Raw genomic sequence first — 26,050 nt, forward strand, 5'->3', positions numbered from 1 at the left:
GTGTTAAGAATTTCATTTGATATTATGATTTTTGATGATTTATGATTTCTGAAAACTGACACGTATACAAACAGTTTGAGGGGGACCTTGATCGGAAAAGTGTAGGGGCCCCATGATCAATGTTATTAGTGATTAGAGTAGCCTAAAACGTATTCATAATTCATTCTCGATAACTCGGTCTAATTTTGTAATTCAGTCGAATCGACATAAATGTGTGGGGCCCATAATTGTATTTTCATTTCAATTATTGTTATAAACAAAAATCAGTTACCATCTTCGGGACATGGCTTGTACACATTCAAGACTTATTTTAGAAGTTAAGTCTCTCTTATAATGCAAGTCTCTATTTTTAACAATAGGTCTTGAAAGTCACTTTCAGACAAAATTGTCTTTAAAGTCACTTTTTTCTTTTTTATGCTTGCAGTGAATCCTGCTTCAAGAGGTTCCAGAGATACCTTCAGAGACTATTACGCGATTTTTTCACAGGTTCTTCCGGAATTTATTTTTAGATTCTTCGAGGAAAACTTAAAGAATTTTTCTAGTGATTTATACAAAGATCTCTTCAGGTATAGTACTGGGTTCTCCTTCAGAAACGTCTCTATTGATTCCATCACCAAGTCTGCCAAAAAATCTTCCAGAGTTGTTTCAAGGGATGGTTAGAGAATATTTTTCGTAGTTTGCGACATTCATCCACATTTTCCCTAGAAGTTGCTCCTAAAATTTCTCCTGGGATTATCCGAGGATATATACGATATACTCTTCCAGGAATTCCTCTTCAAATTTGACCTGGGATTCCTCATAAAGCTCCTTCAGAAATTTCTGCAAAGATTACACTCATAATTCATGCGAAATTACTACTGCAGTTCTTCCAAACAATTTCTCGTGTATTTTTCAAGTTACAAAATCCTTCGAGACTTCCCCAAGAGCCCTCAGAGAACTTTGTGGGAGTTCATCAAGAGTTATTATCAAACTAAATCGAGTTTCATCAGATGCTACGTTGAGATTTCCTTCTAAAATGTCTCCCGGTTTTTCGAAAAATTTAACCAATAATTTCTGGAGATATTCCTGAGAAAATGACTGGAAAATTCTTTTAAGACATCTTTTGGAAATTTCTCTACAGGTTCTAGAATAATTCATCTTAGCAACAAACTCGAAACTTTCTTAGAATACCTAATTGAAGCTGTAGAATCATTGCTTTCCAGCGCTATTTCGCCAGCTAATATTTTCACTTCCATGCAGTGTCTGCATATTTCAATATACAGTCAACTACGCCGATCCTCAGTAGGCTCCGTCATCGTTGAATTCTTCTTTGTGTGAATGTTTGTTTGACAATACATGCACGAATCTGGTAGAACGTGCATTCAGTTTTTCAATTACTTTTGCTACACTAATTCTCATCCACTACTGACATTCAAATTCAATTTCACTAGTGAAAAAAATCATTTTCGTCAGAATACCCCACAAAACATCCGCAAATTGCAAAAGTTGTATTCTTTTATTGAAAGACAATCATGATTCATCAACTTGAGGCATCACATTGCCGTTTTCTTACACCAGTAATATAAAATTCATTTGTAATTTTTTATATTCAATTTTCAATTTCAGTGCCTCTAGGTGAAACTGAATTTTGAAATGACACCAACAGTGGATGAAACTGAATGTGTGCGTGTGTTGCACCCACTCTCTTTCTCGTCGCATTCGCACTCGAAGTCAGATTGGCTTCTTGCTAGCGGAGTTTGTTTTTGTTCGTTTTCGCACTGATCGGGTATCATTCGGCTGAATTTTTACGACACTGTCAATTCACTGGAAGTCCTCTCGAATATTTTCATTGAATTGATGTGTTTCTGAACAAGAATTAAGCAAATAAGTACAGTAGGCTCATTAGCTGACATGTTTGCCATTAAAGTGAAACATCTCGGAATCCAAAGATGGCCGGCACAATGGCCGACTTCTCCCCCTACTCACGTTTTCGAAGGCACAAAACTGGAGAAATAGTTGGCAAACGTTCCTGATCTTCTTATTTTGAGCTTTCTGCTAGTGCACACAGCCAAAATAAAAAATGCACTGTTGTGGGATGCTTTCTTCGCGAGATTTGTGCCTTTGAAGTTTTAGTGCAATCTTAGAAGTTGATTCCAAACTGTTTCACCTTAAGCTACTACAACAACATATCAACATAAGTTTCATCACTTGAGTCATAGTTCTACAAAAGCTATTTGGTCAATGTTTATTTCGACAGTCATTTTCACATTAGCGTCTTACATTTAGATGACGTTCACTTTAATTTTGAGGGCCCCAAAATAGAACTCCTCACCGGGCCCCAAAAACCCTTGCTACGCCACTGAATGACTGTATATATTAATTGCGAGCTTATTCGTGCGACTCCCATGTAAACCAAATAAGAATAACATTTTCAACGAAATTCACATGACTTTGAAAATTACATCATACGCAAAGCGTGATCTTCTACACGCTGATAGAAGAAATAGGCGACTCAGTAGTTGACAGTAGTTTGGGTAAAATAGTTGCAGTATGAAATTTTCTATTTATTTGAGAAATTTCAAAGTTCATGACACCATTTACGATTCGGACCTAAGCCGTCGGTTTCGCCGTAGTTGTAATCTTCCTGCGCTTCAGGACCCGTGTCGGTGTCGGTTCCGTCGTTGCCGGGGAAGTCTTCCTTATCCGTTTGACTTGTTTCGTAGGAGGTGCCGCTGAGCTAGTAGTACTGGTTTCTTCAATTGCCAGGGTTGTACCAGCAATCGCTTCTATCGTAGTGCCATTGTCGAGCGCCTTCGGTGAGCTGATGTTGAGAGCGTATGACGTACGATTTTTCGGCGAGTCGTCACTTTCCGATAGATCGATGTAACTAAAGGCTTGCTGTAAGGACGAGTCGTTGGCACTGGATCCGTAGTCTGGTAGTGGTAGGCTCCTCATTATGATGTTTGCATTCTAAAAAAAAAAAAACGATAGATCATTGTCGTGGCGGATGGTTTACGCTTTCAAAATATTTACCGGGATCCACCATGACGGGGTTATGGCTTGGTATGGAGTCGCCGCGCTGTATAATTCCTGAAATAAGGTCGTATGAAACGTGGTGCCGTAAATCAGATGGAGAATACAGATTGGTCAGTTTTTTCGTCATTTCAAAGATGGCGACGACACAAGGGATACAAATAGATTACTATACGATTTCACGTTAATTAGTATGGAACGAGCTCACCAAGCTATTAAGCTTTGCTAGGGTTTAGCGAACATTCTTTCGTGTTTTGCTTAAACAATTCTTTGTAAACTTAAGAGCAAAAAAAAAACGAACAAATTCAACACACAGTTTATTGTTACATTTCTGTCTCTTCGACCACTGCTTTCGGGACCTTTCGGCGTTTCATGACCTGTCGTTGGCCTGTCTCGGGGTTAATCCTGATGCGTCGTTTTATCTTCTTTTGCGTAGGAGCAATTGGGGCCGTTTCGCCAGGTTTGTACCTTGTCAGCACGATCGTTTCGTTTCTTCCCAATGGCTCTTCAAGGTAGTCGTCCGTATCGTCCGCAACGGTGCCATTATTGTTGCTTATAGGAAACGATACAATCGACAACGGAGCAACCTGTGCGGTTGAGTTTCCTGTATCCATATTATAAGTAGGGGGGCATAGGTTGAGTTTCCAATTGGCAACGGAAGCCTGTACGGTTGAATTTCCTGTTGAAAAAACAGAGTTGTTATAAGTTTGTTCGAGCACCAATTGTTTATGCTTTCGGTGGCTTACGTTGAAAGAAGAATAGGGCATTATTCCGTATTCCCAATATGGTTTCTTTACTTCGTCTGGCTTTGTTGTTGGTATCTGTCAGATTGAGAGTACTTGAAGTTTTATTTGGGTGACAACACAAACGTTACGAGATAGAACTACTTGAATATGCTCGATTTTACATGCAATTACTTTACAAATTTTCATAGGTACACTACCCAATATAAGCATGGAAACGCATCTCCTAGTATTGTAACGCCCTAGTTGAATATTACAGTACTTCGAGAAATAAACTATAATATTTATGATGCAGTATCTCGGAATACTTACTTACTAATAGCATGTGACCTATCAAATTTCATGAATTTTCAGCGCCGATCCATTAGAGGCCATATCAAACTAAATCTTTTCACACATGAAATCACCTGGCCATGAAATCATGTAGCTGCTTTGACCACCAATAAATTGTTGCTGAAAATTCTTTAAATTTGATCGGTCACATGCTAGGGTTTGCTCCAGGTCGACAAATGGTCACTGGAGGCTCGAATCCGTGACATGACCGGGTGGTTCCAATTATGTAAAAAATGTAGTTGATTTGGAGAGACAAAGTGACTTAACCACGAATCAAAACAAAACACTACTTGAGTCGATTTTACACTGATGCAACCCAAGTAACAATTTCAATGCTTTTTGATTTTTAATTTTTTTTTATGGAGGTTTTATTAGAGATGTATTCATTCCTAACAGATTTAATAAAGCATTGCCAAGTGCCAAACGTTCTTTTCGGCTGAAGCTGGATAGCTTCTCAAGCATAAGCTAGGAAGCCAAAAAGCTTGTCATGTAGAATCTAGAAAATTTTCTGAACTATAAGCTGAAAAGCTTCTCATCCGGAAGCAGGAAAGCTTTTAAACCAAAAGCTGAAGGAGCTTTTAATGCAAATCCGAAAAGCTTCTCAACCCGAAACAGAAGCTAAAGGACCTTTTTATTCCATAGCTTCTCAACTAGAAATTAGAAAACTCCTAAATCAGAAACTGGAAAGCTTCTGAAGCATAATCTGGGAAACTTCCAAACCAAAAGCTTTTCAATAAGAAGCTAGAAAGTTCCTCAACTAGAAGCTGGCAAGCTTCTCAACTAGTGGTTGAAAAGCTTCACCATCGTAAGCAGGAAAGCTTTTAAACCAGAAGCTGGAGGAGCTTTGTAATCCAAAGCTGAAAAGCTTCTTAATTAGAAGTTAGAAAAATTCTCCATCAGAAGCTAGAAAGTTTCTCTACTAGAAGCTGAATAGCTTCTCAAGTAGAGATTAGAAAGCTTCAGAACTGGCAGCAGGAACGCTTCTTAGCCAGAAGCTGGAGGAGCTTTTTAATCCATAGCTGAAGAGCTTCTCAACTAGAAGTTAGAAAACTTCTCAATCAGAAACTGGAAAGCTTCTCATGGTTAAGCTAGGAAGCTTCCAACCCTGAAGCTACAAAGCTTCTCAAGCATAAGCTTAACAAGTAGAGGCTGACAAGTTTCTAAACAAGCGTTAGGAAAGTTTTTCAATCGGAAGCTGGAAAGCTTTGCAACCAGAAGCTGGAGGAGCTTTTCAATCTAAAGCTGAAAAATTTTACAACCAGAAACTGAAGGCACTTCTCAACAAGAAGCTAAAAAGTTTCTCAAGCAGAAGTTAGAAATCTTCTCAATCAGAAACAAGAAAGCTTCTCAAGCATAAGCTAGGAAGCTTCCAAACCAGAAGCTAGGGTGCTTCTCAAGCTGGGAAGCTTCTCAACAAGAGATTGGCAAGCTTCTCAATCGGAAGCAGGAAAACTTTTAAACCCGAACCTGGAAGAGCTTTTAAATCCAAATCTAAAAAGCATCTCAACTAGAAGTTAGAAAACTTCTCAATCAGAAAAAGGAAAGCTTCTCAAGCATAAGCTAGAAAATTTCTCAACTAGAAGCTGGAAAGCTTCACAGATAGAGCATAAGCTGAGAAGCTTCCAAACATAATCTAGAAAACTTCTCAAATATAAGCTAGAAAGTTTCTCAACTAGAAGCTAGAAAGAAAGAATTCTCAATCAGAAGTTTGAATGCTTTTAAACCAGAAGCTGGAAGAGCTTTTAAATCCAAAGCTGAAAAAAATTCTCTATCAGAAACTGGAAAGCTTGTCAAGCATAAGCTGGGAAGATGTCAAACCAGAAGCTAGAAAGCTTCTCAATTAGAATCTTGAAGGTTCGCCAACTAAAAGCTGAAAAGCTTCTCAAGTAGAGATTGGCAAAAAGGAAAGCTTTTCAAACCAAAAGCTGGAGAAGCTTTTTAATCCAAACTTGAAAAGCTTCGCAACTAGAAATTGAGAACCTGCTAAACCAGTAACTGGGTAAACATCTCAACCAGAAGGTAAAAAGTTTTTCGACCTGAAGTTAGAAAAGTTATCAATCAGAATCTGGATTACTTCTCAAGCATAAGCTAGGAAGCTTCCAAACCAGGAGCTAGAAAGTTTGTCAACTAGATGCTGGAAAGCTTCTCAACTAGAGGTTGGAAAGCTTCTCAATCGGATGCAAGAAAGCTTTTAAACCAGAAGCTGTAGGAGCTTTAATCCAAAGCTGAAAAGCTTTTCCATCTATCTATCTATTTATCTATCTATCTAAGATCTTGCACATATCGTCAATATGTTACAAATATTAAAATTGCCAGGCCCACTGTGCAGACTTGGGTTTGAGAATAATAAAAAAAATACTGCAATCATTTTACGCAGCTAGTTATATTAAGTTCAATGATAGTATCAATCTATATCGGAAGGATCTCAACCATTATACTATTGTTTGCAAATTCTCAATTTCTGTGAGGTACTTCATCTCCAGTTTCTTTATGCCGATACATGCTTTGCGTTTTTATGTAGTAATGCATCGAATTCTGTCAATTCTTTCAAATAACACTTCTTTCCTTTACATACCCACACGAGCAAATCGCGCAATCAAGTATACCTATTCTCCAAAATTGAATATTTCACTCCAACGCCAATCTCCCGGAATAGTACACACAGCTGAACAACAGAAATCACTTTATTCTTTTAATCGCCTTTTGGGTGGCATAGCACCACCAGCCGTTTGAAAATTTTGCTCGCCGAATTGAAATTACGTAGACGTGACAGAAAAAAACTGCCGACCGCGCACTTGGCCGCTGGCGCAATTTCCCTCGCCTTGCAACACTTGAATAAAAAGCGTTAAACGGATATTAATTTTTGAGATCTACTATTGTCACTTCACAAACTCTCTTCTTAAAATCATTAGCCGGATAGTATAGCTCTATCAGCCGTTGCAATGAAAGCGCGGAACCGAGGTTGAAGCAACAGAACATTTCAAAAACAGCTGCTCGCGCGCACGGCTTGCTGCGATCTTTAATCCAAAGCTGAACAGCTTCTCAACCAGAAACTGAGGAACTTACTCGAAAGTAACTGGGTAAACATCTCAACCAGAAGCTAAAAAGTTTCTCAACCAGGAGTTAGAAAACTTCTCAATCAGAAACTGGAAAGCTTCTCAAGCAGAAGCTTTCTACTCAACCAGAAGCTGGAAAGTTCCATAACCAGAAGCTCGACCTTACCATAGCTCAAAACTTTATGAATGGTGTGAAGGGCAAAATGCAGGAATTCGATTATGACGAGAAGCTCCAAAAAACAATGAAGTGGAAACCTAACCATAATGCTGTAATTTATTTCAAGAAGTTATTAACAAAATCCATGTAATAGACAGAAATAAACCATAATACAAATATTCATATCATTGAACTTGAAGTGCAAAGCTTGCAATCACAGATGAAGTACATAAAGATATTATTCCCGATTTCCTGATTTTGTCCAAAATTGTAGTGCATGTTTACACTCAGTAGTTGCTATTCGCTGATATAGAGAAATACAATCTGGAAGAACAGATTGAATTCAGGGCGTTTCTACTTCTGGTTCGACTACAGTTCTCGTAAATTTTCTGCGCTTCATAACTTGCCGCTCCCCGGTCTCGGCGTCGATTCGGATGCGTCGCTTGAGCTTCTTTCGCGGCATCGACGGCGTAGATGTTTCCATCAAGAAGGGACCGTAATCTGCGCTGCTTGACGTAGTTGAGTAGTCCGCTGAAGTGGTGGCATTAGAATACTTGTCGTCCAACTCCTCCCCGGTGGCGGTGATATTAGCTCCTCTAGATGGTGTAACCGTCGTAACCGGGAAAAGTGTTGTGGAAGTGGTCGAGTTGCCCAGGCCACTAGGGAAATCACGCAACAGCGGTAGTGGCCTACCGCTATATGACTGTATGCAGAAAAGTTTGAATTCAATGCTCTGGAGTTATGTGTTCTATTTCAAAATACCTCCGGATTGAATGGCAGGAAGGCCCATCCCGGATATCCCTCCTGAGAAGATTGAAAAAATGATTACTTCCGGATAAAATTAGTTAGATACATATATTTTTAGCTTTTTTTTTACCAAGCCAAATCCGGTTCAGCAATATTCTGGAAATAAAGTCTTAAAAAGTTTCAGTGTAAAATTTGGCAAGTGCTTCTGATTTTCACCTACGCAGAAATGTGGTTATAGTGTCCACTACATTATACTGTACTAATGATTTATTTCATTCACGGAATAGCTTCTTCCTTAGAGCATGGAAGCTTCTTCTTAGGAAACTTGGAAGCTATTTGGTGAGTAGTTTGAAAGCTTCTTGATAATGAGCTGGGAAGCTTCCTGGTAAGAAACTTGGAAGATTCTTGATAAAATGCTTGGAAGCTTCTTGGTAAAAACTTGGGTACGGAGCTCGTAAGCTTCTTGGTAAGAAGCTTGGAAGCTTCTTGGTAAGGAGCTGGGAAGCTTCTTGGAAAGGAGATTGGTAGTTTCTTTGTAAGAAACTTGCAAGCTTCTTGCCAAGAAGCTTGGAAGCTTCATGGTGAGAACCTTGGAAGCTTCTTGGTAAGAAGCAGGGAATGTGCTTGGTAAGATACTTGCAAGCTTCTTGGTAAGAAACTTTCAAGCTTCTTGGTAAGAAACTTTCAAGCTTGGTAAAGAAACTTGCAAGCTTCTTGGTAAGAAGCTTGGTAGCTTCTTGGTGAGAAGCTTGGAAGCTTCTTGGTAAGAAGCTTGGTAGCTTCTTGGGGAGAAGCTTCCCAGAACTTTAAAGATTCTCGATAAAAAGCTTGGAAGCTTCTTGGTAAGGAACTTGGTAGCTTCTTGGTAAGGAGCTTGGAAGCTTCTTGGTAAGAAGCTTGGAAGCTTCTTGGTAAGAAACTTTCAAGATTCTTGATAAGAAACTTGCAAGCTTCTTGATAAGAAACTTGCAAGCTTCTTGGTAAGAAGCTTGATAGCTTCTTGGTCAGAAACTTGGAAGCTTCTTCATAAGAAGCTGGGAAGCTGCATGGTAAGAAGCTTGGAAGCTTCTTGGTAAGATGCTGGGAAGCTTCATGGTAAGAAGCTTGGAAGCTTCTTGGTAAGAAACTTGCAAACTTCTTGGTATAAATCTTGCAAGATTCTTGATGAAAAGCTTGGAAACTTCTTGTAAGATGCTTGGATGCTGCTTGATAAAAAGCTTTTAAGCTTCTCGGTAAGAAGCTTGGAAGCTTCTTGGAGTTTTTCTCCTAAGAAGCTTGGTAGTTTCTTGGTGGTTGAGAATCATGAATATCTAATTAAAATGGCCTATTTTATTGTTTAAAAAAATGTGCATCAAATTTGAAATAAGGCGCCGTCCAAAAATTACGTAACGCTTTAGGGGAAGGGGGGAGTAGGCTCAAGGGTTACGGCTCATACAACAATTTAAAATTTTTCTTTACAAAAAGCGTTACAGAGCGGGGAGTGGGGAGGTAGGGGGTCAAGAGTGTTCAATTTTAGCGTTACATAATAAATGGATGCCGCCTAACTCGAACATAGCTACTTATAGCGAAGTTATAATGATAATCATTAAGGTTTAGAATAATTAAAAGATGCTTATTTTATCATCAAAACATATTTATTTCGACCAAAATTTTGAAAACCGGCTAAAAGTTGTTTTTAGTGAAACTTCATTACTAATTATTTATTAAAAATTTCTACACCATGAAACTTTGTCTCAAAAAATTTGAAAAATATTAAAAATGGAGTTTTTGTGTGATTTGAAATTTGAGTTGTTTTCAATTTTTTTATGATGAAAATTAAAATATTTTGTCAGTGCATATTTTTTGTTTGTAGCCCAAACGGTTTACTACAACTTCTCTATAGAACATTGTTTTCTAAAATCAATTGTATCGGACTACAATTTTTCAAATGAAAGCAAGGTACTTTCAAAAGTTATTGTTGAATCAATTTAATTCGAGGGGACGGACCTGGTGTAGTGGTTAGAACACACGCCTCTCACGCCGAGGACCTGGGATCGAATCCCATCCCCGAGATAGTCACTAAAAAAAAAATTTCAGTGACGACTTCCTTCGGAAGGGAAGCAAAGCCGTTGGTCCCGAGATGAACTAGCCCAGGGCTAAAAATCTCGTTAATAAAGACAGAAAAAAAAAATTAATTCGATTTATCTTTGAAAAACACTTATTCTACCATACCGAAAACATGTGCAAAATTGACTGTAAATCGAAAATGAATGAGTTCTGTGACTGACCGATTTGACATGGACTTCGTCGTGCCGTAGAAAGTCAGTTTCAGTTCAGTTCAATTTCAGTTCAGTTTCAGTTCAGTTTCAGTTCAGTTTCAGTTCAGTTTCAGTTCAGTTTCAGTTCAGTTTCAGTTCAGTTCAGTTTCAGTTCAGTTTCAGTTCAGTTTCAGTTCAGTTTCAGTTCAGTTTCAGTTCAGTTTCAGTTCAGTTTCAGTTCAGTTTCAGTTCAGTTTCAGTTCAGTTCAGTTTCAGTTCAGTTTCAGTTCAGTTTCAGTTCAGTTTCAGTTCAGTTTCAGTTCAGTTTCAGTTCAGTTTCAGTTCAGTTTCAGTTCAGTTTCAGTTCAGTTTCAGTTCAGTTTCAGTTCAGTTTCAGTTCAGTTTCAGTTCAGTTTCAGTTCAGTTTCAGTTCAGTTTCAGTTCAGTTTCAACATTACGTTGTAGAAGTAAACGACTAACGAGAACTAGGATCCAGGAATGCTGAGTGATCTTTCTTCACAGACAAAATGATTTGCTTTCGTACTTTGACCTGGCAAATTCTGTCCTAGGCCTTGTTTTTATTGGAACTCAAAACCAAGAAAATCCATTCATTGAAGTCCTATTGTGGCTCTTCCGTTTCCTCGGGTAAAACCATCGGCACCTTTCTACGTTTCACCACCTGCCTCTGACCCGTCTCGGCATTGATTCTGATGCGTCGTTTGAGTTTCTTTCTCGTAGGCTCCATCGTTGTCGGCTCAGTCGTAGACGTTTCTACGATTTCATATTCTGTAGTGCTCGACGTAGAGAACTCCACTGTGGTTGAGGTATTCGCTGCCGCAACCGTGACTGGCTCTACAACAGATTCGGTCAACTCGTTATCGGTAAAATTACTGGAAGGAACGGTTGCAACTGGATCGGTCCAGTTATTCGTTGTAGGGAAGCTCAACGGCATACCGAAGAATGAAGGATTCTATAACAAGAAATTAAACGCTCAGATCCTTTCATGGTTATGTTTAATAGTGAAATAATAATTACCCCGAATAAGGAAATACCAGGTAGGGTAACTGACTGTGAAAAAGGAACGTTTGAAAAAAGTTATTCTTTTTGTGGTACGAAATTTCGCGATGAGGATGAATTACCGTGAATACAGGTTTGAAACCGATCTGGAACAAAACATAGAAAGTTTCGAGTATAATACACGTCGCATTCAGTGGAACTTCATTATAAGGACAGAGATTAGCTACAGTAGAGGATTGCATTATTGACGACGTCCTTTATCTACTGTAAAGTCTGAATCAGCTGAGTTGGACAGTGCTATGCGAATCTTTACTGTATGTCGAACTAGCAAGAATTTCTCAACAGTTGTAAAAATCAGATCACTTATATAGTATCTTTGAAATCAATAGATAATATGAGAAGATGAAAAACCGAATTTAGTACTATACCATTTAATTCCACTATAGATACAAACTATCTTTTGACAGATAGGCGTATTTAAACCTCAACTGTAAAGCCGTCTTCATTGTCGTGTACTAGACTCGACTTAATATGAGTTCAAAAATTATACTTCAAATCTTACATTTAGCATCATAAGTACTGTGATGATCGGTTTCTCTTTAAATCACTACGGAAACTTCATTTCTCAATCATTTGCCTTTCGTCTTTGAGTTATGTTATAATCTGAATGCTCCAACCAACGAATCAGTTTGGTATAGTACCTTCATAGAGCCCGATTTCGATAAATGAGAAAGCGGACCCGTTTGAGTATGAGAGATGCATGATTCTAATGGTAACATTTGGTATTCTATCTAGCTGCTGCCGTAACAGTTTTGATTATATTGCAGTTTTGTAGACCCTATTTTAGTTTTAAGTCAGTTATAAAATCACGATAAAACCTAAAATGTTACCTGGAAGGATTTCAGGAAATCATGCTTTCAATCCATTCTTAAATGTTGACTATACTTAACAATAACTCCTCGAGTTTTTGTAGGAACTATTTGCTAGTCAATTGTTTTTTCTTCATAAAAAATGTGCTGACTATCATCACCTATTATTGTGAGATATTCTATTTAAATTGTGGTCTCAAATGTCGAAACATAAAATAAATATACAACCATAACTTACCTTTTTGGTTGTTGTTGCCTGGCGTGGTGTTGTCCTGGTAGCCATCTGATGTGTCAAAAAAAAAAAAAAAAAGAAATTGTCAGTTATAGAAACCTGATGAAATGATTGATACACTTTTCTTCAATCTACTAGTACAACTAAACATCATTAGGTTTCTGGTAGAAAAAAGCGTGTTTTTCAGCTTAATGAAATGCAATCATTCTACTACAATGGAAATAATTGTTTGAATTTTTTCAACATGTCGATCGTAATAATTTCGGGTGTACTACAGTGTTACAAATAATAATAGTATATGGCAAAATTCATAAAAATGACATTTTCCTTCCAATATTCTCAACCATAGTCAATATCGTTATTATATGATCATACCGTTATTTAGTTACACTGTTTCAATATGCTCTTCTAAAAAAAAAAGTATATGCGAATTGGAAAAGATCCAGATTACAGATAACTTTATATGTGAACAATGATTTTACCAATAAATATTCTGCATTATTACATATGTACATACCTTCGTTGTTGTTCTGGTAGTTATCTGACGTTTCGAATGAGAAAAAGATATAACATTTTTAGTAATAGAAATCTGAGAGGTCTAATTTTATGGTAAATAAAAAAAAAACACTGTTTGCGAAATGAAAAAGATTCCCATTACAGATAATTTTATCTGTTAACTATAATGAGTATTCTGCATTATTACATACCTTCGGCGTTGTTCCTCGTCCGTCTACAAGTTTCGAATTCTGCGAACGTAAAAAGAATATACATATAATAAAATGGACCGATGAACAAAACGACGATTTACAGATGTAGTCTCGAATAATTTGCAATGTGGGAATTTTTGTAAGAAATCGAATCCGGAAACCTGCAATAGTTTCGGAACAGAGAAAAATAACGAATATGCTCGAGAAGACGAATTTTTTGTTGTGTTCCGACATTTTGAACAACCCCTGAGAAAGGCATAATACAGCCAAACCTCTTTTTGCGCCCCCTCCATTTACGCTCCAAATTCCAACTTACGCTCCCTCTTTTTACGCTTGAGATTCCAAATAACGCTCCCTCTTTTTACGCTCCAAAAATTCCATTCACGCTCCTGCCTGATAACGACCCACGGGAACCAATTTAGCAGCGTATTTTTGGAACGGGACCGATGACTAGATGATGGAAATCGATGTCCGACGCCATTTTGAATCCAAGATGGCGCCTTCCGGTTTGGCAAAATCACTTGAAACCCCCTATATATGTGTATTTTTGGAACGGGACCGATGAGTAGATGACGGAAATTGATGTCTGACACCATTTTGAATCCAAGATGGCGACTTCCGGTTTGGGAAAATCACTTGAAACCCACTAAATATGAGTATTTTTGGAACGGAACCGATGAATGGATGACGGAAATCGATGTTTGACGCTATTTTGAATCCAAGATGACGACTTCCTGTTTGGGAAAATCACTTGGAACCCCCTAAATATGGGTATTTTTGGAACGGGACCAATGAGTAGATGACGGAAATCGGTGCCCGATGCCTTTTTGAATCCAAGTTGGCGACTTCCGGTTTGGAAAAATCACTTGGAACCCATGCAATATGGGTATTTTTGGTACGTGACCGATGCAGAGTTGGGAAGATTTCTGAGATTCACTCTACAGTAGGCAAGCGTAGCAAATCACAGTCAGCAAAGCCAGTGAATCTCACGCCTATCGCTGCTGTAGGCAAAATGCCTTGAAAATAGCAAAACACTCGTTGCTAGGGGCAACCCAAAACTACTGTAGAAAAATATTCTATTTCCCGCTGCATTTTCCGCATTTACGGCCTTCAATGGCACTACTGATTTAGAAAATTCATCCACCCTACATAGGCTACTTGATGAGATTCACAATTATAAACTACTGTAGTGGAGAAGCCACGTGATTTTCGCGAAATTCAAGCCTACTACTATTACCATTCCCAGCCCTGGACCGATGTATAGATGGCGGAAATCTATGTGCGACGCCATTTTGGAATCCAAAATTGCGACTTCCTGGGTTTTAATCGATTTCCCTGTTCCAAAACCAAACCGGAAGTCACCATCTCGGATTCCAGAATGGCGTGTGACATCGATTTCCGGCATATACTCTTCTGTCCTGTTCCAAAAATACCCATATTTCATGGGTTTCAAGTGAATTTCACAAACTGGAAGTCGCCATCTTAAATTCCAAAATGGCGTCAAACATCGATATCCGTCATCTACCCATCGGTCCCGTTACAAAAATACCCATATTTAGTGGATTTCAAGTGATTTTCACAAACCGGAAGTCGCCATCTTGGATTCAAAATGGCGTCAAACATCGATTTCCGTCATCTCTATTGATACCCTTGAGAAGTACCACCGATACACCTCACCTATTCGCAAAACTTCTCGAGAAAAAAACGAAAAGCTTCTTTACGCCTCGAATTCTTTTTACGCTCAAAATTCGAACTTACGCTCCCTCTTTTTACGCTCCAAATTCCAACTTACGCTCCCTCTTTTTACGCTCCGAATTTCAACTTACGCTCCCTCCTTTTGCGCTCCCCCAGTTAGGCGCGTAAAAAGAGGTTTGGCTGTAATTGTGTCCGAAACGTCGGAGAGCTTAAAATCCGTTTTCACGAGTATATCAGACTGATAACCATAAACCATATAGTTCTCTGTAATGATCGCAGTTCATAATCGCTGGTTGATCATCACTGTAGCAGATGTTGTTTAAATACAAAACGCCGAATGCCTAAGTGTCAAAAGGGACAGAATATCCAAAACAGTATTATTTTTCGGAATTCGACATTTTGTCACCTAACAACCAATTGATTGATTTTTCTTATATGATTTGTGCTACTTTTCCCCGGAATGTCGTTTCTCTGCACGGCAGTTCCCCGAATACAATACCTTTTACAATTGGATTCATACCTTCTGTGTGGTTCTGGTTGTGATTCTAGTTGTAGTCCTAGTCGCCGTTGGCTGTTGAAACATCAAATAATTGTTAGGAACATCTTGGTTTCAGTTGAAATTATCTATCGGTGCAGTTTCCTTCAACTGGGAATGAAACTTCTCACATATTGGTAGAATGACGACCAATATTTCAACAACTGATATGAACATTTTGCCCAAACGTTATTTCAATACTTACCGAACGCAAAGTTGTTGTGACTTTTCCGTTTGATCTCTGAAAAAAAGTAGACATATATTGAATTCATTATTTTGATCCCAATTTCAACGTTAGTATTATAAAGGAAACATAACGTATGACATTGTTGAATGTTTAAATTACATTAAAAGTTAAAATTTCATGGCAAAATTGACTTCTGTTTAGGATTTGCAGATTCCAGAGGCAAGATTCTCGGATATTACATGTTTTTGACCATCCGATAAAACTATGTTTCGTTGTCTCGAAATCATAGCGAATAAGCATGAGAGCATTTTTGAAGATCTGACTACAGTGAAAATTTGATCCGAGCGTTAGTAAACTTTTTTGTTTTTCTCTAGAATTAGAGCTTTTGCCCTATGTTAATATAGGGTGGTCCATCTTCTTTTGTCTGGCGTTACGTCCCCACTGGGACAGAGCCTGCTTCTCAGCTTAGTGTTCTTATGAGCACTTCCACAGTTATTAACTGAGAGCTTACTGTGCCAATGACCATTTTTGCATGTGTATATCGTGTGGCAGGTACGAAGATATTCTATGCCCTGGGAGGTCGAGAAAATTTCCAACCCGAAAAGATTCTCGACCGGTGGGATTCGAAACCACGACCCTCAGCTTGGTCTTGCTGAATAGCTACGCGTTTACCGCTACGGCTATCTGGGTCACCTATAGGGTGGTCCATAGAAAACTGATATTCTGACACCAGTAGACACCAGAACATTTGGAACTTTTCATGAAAATATCGAGTTAGAGAGGTAAACTCACATGGGAAACTGTAACAGAAAGCATCGAGTTAGGGAACATTGAGTTAGAGAGGTATCGACTTGTAGATGTTTCAAAGCATGCTAGATTGCAGGGACGGTGCATTCCATCGAGTTAGGGGAAATATCGAGATACAAAATTTTTATTTAGCCATTTTCGACAAAATTTTAGATTTGTGATAATTTTAAAGTTTGTTCAAGACATGCTCTGAAATTTCAGCTTAGCGAATTTGAAATTACTTCAGTAGCGGTAAGAATCAAAGGTTACTAGTAGCTGAGATGTAAATCTCCAATAATCAGACCATATTGTATGAAAAAAAAACGACCAATGCGTATATTGTTCTGTCCATTAATGTATCACGGTGCCCCGACAGACCGTTATTATGTAAAAAAATTGTCCATCAAATCTGAGCACATGGCTCGATTCCTGAGGTCATTCTGCACCTCTGGGCCAATTTTTAAAAAAATCTCTAGGAGGAATCTTGAGAAATCTTGATTTGAAGTTTTTAAAAATTCAATATGATCCATATTATAATTTTGCAATAGCACTGAAAAACAACGTACAAAAGCGCTCAAAAAGTTGACCAAGCTGTTCTCAACTAGTATACAATTGTTACCTTTGTTACAATTAGAAATATTTACAACTGGCTTAACTTACCAGATTGGCTTAAGTATATTTTTACATGGCTTAAACCAGTAAGCTTAGTTTAATAGAATGAAATCTAAGAAAAAATGTCAATATACAATTGATGTCACGTTCGATAAACGTGAAACATTCAATGCAGAACAGAGGCGCGTCCACGTTCAAAATCATGGGTAGGACATACGTTAGCAAATATTGTGTACACTGTGAAACAAAAAAAAAACTCTGAACTGGAAGTTGAAAATTACTGTATTAAATTTTGAGGGACTCAAACGCAAAGGGTATAAGTGACATTATGGTCGGTTTTGGGTTGAATTGAGAAAATTCTACTGTTTGCAAGCGTTCTAACGATATTTTCAGATGAGTTTTTCGCTAAACAGAAGAAACAATATAATTCTTAGAAGACTGGCTTGATTTTGAAAGCTTTTCGTTTTTGCAGGGCTGGTAGCGGCTGAGTGCGTTAAAAATATGAAGTTTAAGACCTCTTGACGGAAAATAAGAGATCATAAAAGAACCAAAAAGAGGCCGAGAAGGGACCAAACAGTAACCAAAAAAAAAAAAAGATAAAAACAAAAACTAATAGAAGCCAGCAGATAAGAGTTTAATTCTTCATAACATCAGAGCAGGCATTTGTTTAAGATCTAATACTTTTTTTGAGAATTCCTCGTGACATTACGACAAGTATTACTGTAGAAATTCATCAAAATTAGTTTCAGATATTTTCCCAAATATTCAGATATTACTCCGGAAACTAATAAAGTAGTTCATCTAGTGATTATTTTCCAAGGAATATCTCCACGAATTGTTGTAGGAAATTTATCCAAGATTTTTATTTAGGATAATTCAATAATACAACATGGATTTTTTCAAGGAGAACCATAGAAATGTAAATTCTCCAAAGATTATTTCAGGAACCATCTGAATTCCTCCAAATTTTTTGAAGAAGGACCTAACTCCTCCAAGATTTTATCGATTTCTCTGGGACATCCTCAAATATTCAAGAAACACACAAGACATTTCTAGGGATTTCCGTTAAAATTGTTTTTCAGGACTTATACAAATCTTCAAATAGGCATTTCAACAATTGCTCCAGAGATTCCAGCTAAGATTTCTACAGAAATTCTTCCAGTAATTTTCCAGATTTTCTCAAGGAATGTATCCAGGGAAATGCATAGGATTTTTTTTTCTAGAAAATAAATCCGATGAAACTTGGGTAAGCTTCAAAGTTTCCTTTAATGGCTAGGTTTTCTGAAATAACTCCTGGGCTCTTGAGTTTTCGAAGTTTTCCTAGATAATTTGAAAAGATAATCGAAAAAAAAATCAATCAAATCTCGGGATAGCATTTCTCAGGATCTTCTAAAGAAATTTCTAGAAAAACATTGGACATGGGATTTTTTGAGAAAATTGTTGATAAATGCTTGGCAAAACATGCTGTTCGAATGAATTTCCGATTTCTGAGAGAAAACGTAGATGAATTCTTGAAAGAATCCACAAAATGATTTCTTGCAGGGTTTCTTGTGTAAAAAGCCCTTGATATTTTATTTTCAAATACTCTGGACTAAACCTCAATGAATTTTCTTGATAGAAATTCTGTAGATATCTTGGGGACGATCTCCTAGAGTAACAATTGGAGAATTCGGTTGAAGGATTAGTGAACAATATCTGGAGGAAATTCTAGGATAGTTTTGCAAAAAAAAAAAAAAAAAAATACCTTAGAAAGTTACTGGAGGTAAGAGCTTTGAAGTTCTCATGGATTTTCAGGATCAAATTTTAGAGATATTTTTCTAAGCATCCTTTGAAAAATCACTGGGAGAATCAGTAGCAAAATTTCAAAAAGTATTTCTTGATAGATCCCTGTAAGAGACCCTGAAAACCCTGAAAGTATACTTAATAAAATCACTATGACAATTCCTGATTCTTTTCATCGAGGAATCTGAGACGAAATTCCTGTTGAGCCCGTTATAATCTACGAATGTTTTCGGAGCCTGTACAATTCAACATCAGGATTCAATGCATGCAGAATAAGGAAACAGAGACTTTACAGACCATTTTGGTTAAAAAAGATACTTTAGAAACCTTCCATTGAAAAATAGAGACTTTTTCGTGCCTTGCATTAAAATAGAGACTAACTGTCTACAATGAAACTCAACTTTCGTTATCATCCATTAAAAAAAGAAATCTTTCATATTTTTTATATTTATATCCTTTTAATACAACTTTATTAAACAAATGCCACAAAACTAGGTCAACAGCTTGCCGTTACAACCACTGAGGTTGTTCTAATGTCTTCATCTATTTCTAGATAACAAATGGATAAACAGCAAAAATTCTATGAGTTAGTGTAGTTTCTTTTTTCTATGCACTGAAAATATCCTGGGTAATCGCAAAAGTTTTCTGGACAAACTTAATATGATTGAAAAATCAGATGATAAATGATTTAACCCTCTAATACCCAACCCCGCCTTTAGACGGGGTACACTTTGGAATTTTGTGTATTTTTTCGTAGCTCGGAAATCAAAATGATTTTATTTTTGGCTTATACCTTGCCTCATAACACGCATATAAGAAAAGTTTTTTATGACTTTTGAAACTTTTTTGTATTTTTAGAAATTGTTTGAAAAATTGCATTCTTATATAACCTACAAATGCCTGAGCTTCATTTAACGTTTAATATAAAAAATCGTACCTTTTATATTTTTCTACGATTAACCTATCACAAAAGAAGAGCCTGGTGGTATTAAAATCATTTCAAACCTGTTTTTCCGTTAGTTACACGGAAAATAAAACACGCTCCGAAAAAAAAATAAAAAATTAATATTTTTAAAAATACCGTAACAATTTAAATTTTTATTATTGCCAAAAATCAACAACTAGAAAAGGCTTCAAGAAAAAATGAAAAAAGCTAGGGATGTTCAAAAATAAAAATTATAAAAATCAAAAACCAAAATTTAAAAATTTGCGAATAAAAATAAATAAATGCCCAAAACGTGTTTAGAACGATTTTAGATAACGAAAAATAATACTTAAATCGAAAATAAAAATTTGGGTATTAGAGGGTTAATTTATTCTTCAAGCTTTCCACTGATCTAGTTTTTTTTTTTTTTGTAAAATCGTGGGTAGGACAATCTTTCGACTGTCCTACCCAGATATTTTCGTGCGTAGTACATGTCCTACCTGTCCTACCCACTTCCCGCGCCACTGATGCAGAATATTATTAATTAACAGCTTATTTTACGACTTTCATACTAAGTGACCAGCCCACCATAGTCTGCAGTATTTATTTTGCTTAATAAAAATTGCTTTTTGTACATCTGGTACTACTCTTGATGTTTACGTCAAGTTTTTCACCGAGTACTGCCCTCAGCATTTTACATAAAAAATGTTTTGTTCAACATTCTCAACTACAACAGGACTATAACTACACGAGAAACATGATTGTCATAGGGTCGGTGTTCAGACAGACTAGACCAAGTGTTTTTTTAATGGTTTCAGGAAAACGCAACCCGAAGCATTCGGTATAAGTATAATAAAATATGTGCATTTTTTGCTGTAAGAAGGGAACTTATTTATTTGAAGAAACATCAATAGAATTGGAAGTATTGTAATTGATGGAGTCCTTGACTTATCTTTGCAGACCAAAATGTCATCTAGTTAGATCTGTCCGAACACCGACCATATGTAGCAAGTGTTCGACGATTAACAGCTTCAAACAAATTCTCAATAAGTACTATTTAAGTATCAACTTCACTAGGACTTTCACTATATATACCTGCAACTCTTCATTTCGTTTTTTTTTCGGGATTCATTGTCAATCTGTTTATTGGTTTCTAAGTCGCGTTCGAATCAGTAACAAAAAAAATAGCTGTTGCAGGTAATATCAAAGACTTAAAAATAAGACTTAAAGCTGATTAACCCCTCTACCGGCAGCTTCATTTCATACCGCAGAAAAAATATTCAAATCGCGATATCTTTTTTGTTTCTCAATATTTTTGCACCATTTTTTACAAGACCTCCAAAAACTCTTCTAGTTTAAGAATCCGTGTCGAAGAATCATTGGTGATTTAGTTTTGAAGATATTCCAATGTTCCTTGGGGGACCGACACTCTCCATATAAAATGTCTTTGGCGGCCATTTTGTTTTTGATCAGTTCATGAATAAAATAAAATGTGTACTACACAATCCCAGATAATTAGGAGCTACTCTGAAAAAAAAATACAAATCGGTTCAGTATTCTTGGAGAAATCTGAAAATAACGATATGAGGTTTTTTAGAGTTTTCAAGATCTTTATTTGTCCAGTGACGTACCAAAAGCATAAATGGTCATTACCCAAAGACGGCTAAACCAAATTGCTTCATTTTTTCACAGCGTACTCGCATTATTGCATCATTCCGATGAGTGAATATCCGAAGAGGATAAAAATTCTGTAGCCTGAGATATTTACGTGGGTTAGAGCTACGCATCGATCCCCCAAAAAATTTTGGAGTATCTTTGGATCCAGATGACCAATTATCAATATCGACACATATTCTGAAACTAGAAGAGTTTTTTAAGAGCTTGTGAAAAAATGGTGCAAAAATATCGAGAAACAAGAAAGTTATCGCGTTTTGAATATTGTTTTAGCGGTAAAAAATGAAGCTGCCGATAGAGGAATTAAGCTGACAAATACAATCAGGTATAATTATTATAGACGAGGATCTTTTTTTTTTTTGATAATTACATGGAATAAGAAGAGATGAGTTTACTGAATTTACTGTTCAATATTGCGTTTTGTCGCATACACTCCTTGATTTTGCAGACCATGACTTTATTGGAATCGATCGCAGTTCAGTAAAGAAGGGTTTCACTATTTCAAAGATGGACAACTACGATAAGCTTGTAATGCCATTTACTCTACCCAAACGTATATGGTTGCATGTAGAGAAAGAAGCAGGTTCAGATGTGTTGGTGATGAAGCAGTGCTTGATTGACATGTGGATGAATTTGTTGAAGAGCCATATAACAATTGTGACTTATGATAATAATGTTTCCCTTGGAGTAAAAAAACACGTAATCTGGCTGCGAATATCTCCTTTACGGATTACGTAACCAGCTTAGGGACCCGAAACTTGCAAAGGGAAATGACATTTCTACACTGTTGACTTTATTGATCCATTATTTCATTGGCAACTTCGCCAAAACACCTCTCGATCCTTTATCGTACAACACTGAATAATGGTTTTGAAAACTAAATCAATTTTCAATAAAAATGCAAAGAGAGCAACGATCAATGCAAACATGCCTAAAAGAAACATCACTGTTAAGTTGTCATGTATAAAACGCTTATTCTTGGCTCCCTTAGCACATTTATTTGACAACAGGAGCGAAAACTATTGAGCGAATAAAATAGGCAAACTTCAGTGAGCTGGTCATTTAGTGCGAATGCCGGAGGAAAAAGTTACATCAATCAGGTAAAGCTCAGCGACCCCGTGGAAGACATCGGCGTATGATCATTCTGTTATTGACTTCAGCGTACCAGAGTAACCGAATCATTCAAAATTTGAAACAACCGGTAATACTAGCTCTAATTGACTATAAAAGTATGACTTATCTGCTAACTATTATTGTGCAACATTTATTCTCAGATCCTTTTTTTAATAACAACATTGTTAATTATTGATTTATTTGGATTACTTTTCAATTGGTTTAATATGGAAAACAATAATCAATGAAATATAAAACAGTAAACTATAAAAAAAAATTAAACCGAAGCCAAGCATTAAATTTTTAAGATCACGAATGTGGAAAACCAAACATCCGTTTAAACTGAAAACCTAATCGACTGGTCACTAGCTGGTGGTGACCAATCGATTAAGTCCTCAGCTAAAACGGGTATTCGGTTCTCCAGATTTGTGCTCTTGAAAATTTGAAGTTTGGCTTCGATTTAACTTATTTTATCATTCATCTTCACCTTAAGGAGTGGATTAAGTTAAGCCAGTTGTAAATATTTCTAATTTTAACAACGGTAACAATTGTATAGTAGTTGAGAACAGTTTGGCCAACTTTTTGAGCGTTGCAAAATTTTAATATGGATTATATTGAATTTTTAAGTAAAAAACTTCAAATCAAGATTTCTCGAGATTCCTCTTAGGGATTTTTTTAATAATTGGCCCGAAGGTGCAGAATGACCTCAGGAATCGAGCCATGTACTCAGATTTGATGGACATTTTTTTTTACATAATAACGGTCTGTCGGGGCACCGTGGTATCTTTGTACATTAGACAGTTTCACAAAAATCAAAATTTCTGGGATTCAACCTGTCACCCCCAAGTCCTAGTTGCAATACTAAAACAAACTACCAGACAAATTTTCATCCAATTTGAAGAAGATTTGGAGGTGCCTCAAGTCGAATTTGTGTTTTTTGGCTATTTTTTACATTCAAAAAATTCTAACAAGAATTTGGAAAAATGAAAATCAAAATAAATACCACTAGTTGAACGTATTATTAGTACTTTACAACTTTTGAGAACACTGTATGCCGATTAGAGATGGTATTGACCTCATAAAATTGATTTCTGTTAATTTAAGTACCTGTAAAACATACATTTCTCTACAGTTTTTTGTTCTACGAGATTCTTAACCTCATGCCTAATCGTAAAAGTTCAATCATAGTATCATTCCTTTGTCATTTCTGAACATTATTGTAGTACATCATTTTTGTATCCGAATTACACATAAATTGTAAAAAATCGTCGGAAATACGACATTCCTCATTCCCTGCATTTAGAGCTGCTGCCAAATGGCGCAATTGCTGACATGTTTCAAAATTGAACATAGTAGCTTTGCTTTTTCAATGATGGATGATGATTGAAGAAAACATCTAGCAAATGTCATCAACGCAGTCGTGTTTCAAACAACATTCGCATTTGATGCCAAGCAATTACATATTGTGATATAGCCCCGAGGTCAAGCTTCTCGACTACTAATCTTGAGGATCAGAGTTTGATTACGGGAGTTTCATTTAGAGTGTTCTTTTTTTCCAATGGACCAGATGACTTGAGGCCAATAAATCACGATTCATTGTTCAAAAGTGTATCTTGTGGCTGAGTCTTAATCAATAGAACTCACAAAAATCTCCCACTCCTAAGTGAATGAAGAGAAATGCTCAAGTAGTGATTTGCACCTTTAGTCCTTTTTCTATGCTGCATATAATAAACATTGGTTTCACTCGAAAAAAAAAAAGAATCAAACTCTGATCCTCAAGATCGGTAGTCGAGAAGCTTGACTTCGGGGCTATATCACATATGTAATTGCTTGGCATCAAATGCGAATGTTGTTTGAAACACGACTGCGTTGATGACATTTGCTAGATGGACCACATTTTCATAGAAATTGTGTAACTAACTTTCTTATTTGTAGAAATTATATTATACATGCTTTAGCAAAGTTATAGACCATTCAATTCCAAGCAACTTTGCCAAAAAAAGTTTTTTTGTATCTCTTAAATTGACCGATTTAGAGCTTTTTTCCTACGGTGACATAGGGTGGTCCAAACAAAACTGGTTTTCTGGCTCTAGAGTTTTCAATTCAAATTTCTCATCAAAGTAGTCTATGAAACACTTTTAGAGCTTTAAAAAATGCGTAATTTGGTGAGTGAAGAAAAACAACAATAACTCCTCCTTCCGTTTAGGAGTTATTGTTGTTTTTCTCTCAAAAACATGCCTACTTTGATTGAGAACATCTCTGATTGGGGCAAATATAAAAAATATCTTTTGACGGCATTCAAAAGACAAAATGAAATTGTATATTATATAAAAAAATTACAGATGTGTTATTTTTGTAACTCTTATAAAATGTCTTGAAAAAAAAAAATATGTTTTATCACAAAAACTTTAAGAACTTTTGAATTTAAATAGATATCAACAATATGTTTACATGTAAATTTGCGTTTTGTTAACTTCTTAAAGTCGTTCATAGAATGCGAGAACAAGCGATAAATCAACTTAAACATCAACGTGTTTTCGATAAATTTGCTATAAACTTTTTCCCCTAGGGTCGATGAACTAGTTATCCTAGTGAAGTTTCAATTCTGGTTTGGGTGGAAACATTTATTTTACTTTTTTTTTTTAATCGCAAATCAAAACATGCAACGTTGCATTCAGTAGGTTGCTTTTGGATCTGAAAATGGTTACAAATCAACGCCAAATTGTTACATTGAAGGGACCATCGAGTTAGGGAGGTATCGAACATCAAACCAAACTGCGATTCAAGGGACCATCGAAGTAGTCACGGAAACTAATTTTCACTATGATTCTCTAACTCGATATCGAGATACGGAATGAGTAAAGGAGAGTTGATTGTATTTATGCTGGGAAGGTCCCAATTTTTAGCTCTGGTGATGATAGTTGACATCTGTTAAAACTTGAACATCCCTTCAATTCTAGTTTATCATTACCGGCACGAGTCATTCGAACACTTACCGGTGTTGTCCGCGTGGTCATCAGAGGCCTCGCAAATGGGTTAACTGGTTGCGGTTTGATAATGTTAGCAGACTGTACCCGAGCTGGTGTCGTTTGCCGAACCGGACTGGCGTTGACCAATTTGCCCGACTGTGCCGGTGCGCCACGAACTCCCAGAGTTGTTCTCGGACGAGTTGTAGTTCTGGTGGGTTGCGGCGTCGTTCGCTGCCCGGAATGCGGCGTTGTCCGCTGCCCGGAATGCGGCGTTGTTCGCTGCTGACCGAAGCAACCCTGCGAAACGTTAAAAGCTTAGCAGGCGTTGGAAATATTGAACAGTTCGGGAGATGGCGGTACATTTTCGGTCAGAATGGCTATTGACAGCACAAGTAGGATCGGCACTTTCATTTTCACACTCGGAACTATCGGGCACTAGGCACTTTGCATTACGATAGACGAAAAGAAACTGAATTGTCCGAGAGGGAAAACGTGCCATTTTGAGTGATAATTTATTGGTTACAATTTGAGGGCAATTTAAAATAAATTTGTTCCCATAATTAGTCCGGAAGTGGTATGTATTTCATGGCGTTCAAAACAGGGTTATTATGATATATTTTGAAATTGGGCCTGAATTGAGGTTTATCGTTGCAACGTTTGGA

At 36.9% G+C, this 26,050-nt stretch overlaps 2 protein-coding genes and 1 long non-coding RNA gene across 7 annotated transcripts in view; 1 reads left to right on the plus strand and 2 right to left on the minus strand.

The window, feature by feature from the left end:
* LOC5573976 (isocitrate dehydrogenase [NAD] subunit gamma, mitochondrial) overlaps positions 1-26,050 on the plus strand; it is an 84,736-nt gene that overhangs the window by 47,506 nt on the left and 11,180 nt on the right. The gene's annotated exons all lie outside the window — the stretch shown is intronic.
* Positions 2,114-25,854, minus strand: LOC110679883 (mucin-5AC-like). Of its 2 annotated transcripts, XM_021855955.1 has the most exons (10): positions 25,749-25,854; positions 25,416-25,685; positions 15,546-15,581; positions 15,326-15,376; positions 13,111-13,149; positions 12,921-12,944; positions 12,410-12,454; positions 11,425-11,448; positions 11,321-11,353; positions 10,666-11,255 (listed from the first exon to the last, which is right to left on the minus strand). In XM_021855955.1, the coding sequence occupies exons 1-10, from the start codon at positions 25,797-25,799 to the stop codon at positions 10,905-10,907; spliced, it is 924 nt and encodes a 307-aa protein (XP_021711647.1). In that variant the 5' UTR covers positions 25,800-25,854; the 3' UTR covers positions 10,666-10,904. The 2 variants fall into 2 exon arrangements, with proteins under 2 accessions (XP_021711646.1, XP_021711647.1); XM_021855954.1 differs by lacking the exons at positions 10,666-11,255; positions 11,321-11,353; positions 11,425-11,448 and adding exons at positions 2,114-2,949; positions 3,013-3,069.
* Positions 3,313-4,403, minus strand: LOC110679885. The gene is made up of 2 exons (XR_002502778.1): positions 3,759-4,403; positions 3,313-3,691 (listed from the first exon to the last, which is right to left on the minus strand). It is a non-coding gene; the product is annotated as an uncharacterized LOC110679885 (long non-coding RNA).

The sequence above is a fragment of the Aedes aegypti genome, chromosome 3 (assembly GCF_002204515.2).
Source record: "Aedes aegypti strain LVP_AGWG chromosome 3, AaegL5.0 Primary Assembly, whole genome shotgun sequence".
Lineage (NCBI taxonomy): Eukaryota > Metazoa > Arthropoda > Insecta > Diptera > Culicidae > Aedes > Aedes aegypti.

Bases quoted from the DNA above. Each gene is read 5' to 3' on its own strand.
- LOC110679883 (XM_021855954.1), bottom strand. From the start codon at position 25,799: ATGAAAGTGCCGATCCTACTTGTGCTGTCAATAGCCATTCTGACCGAA. The intron at 15,582-25,415 runs GTAAGTGTTCGA...ACTTTTTTTCAG, and splicing joins TGACCACGCGGACAACACCG to AGATCAAACGGAAAAGTCAC. The intron at 13,150-15,325 runs GTATGAATCCAA...TTACGTTCGCAG, and splicing joins CAACCAGAACCACACAGAAG to AATTCGAAACTTGTAGACGG.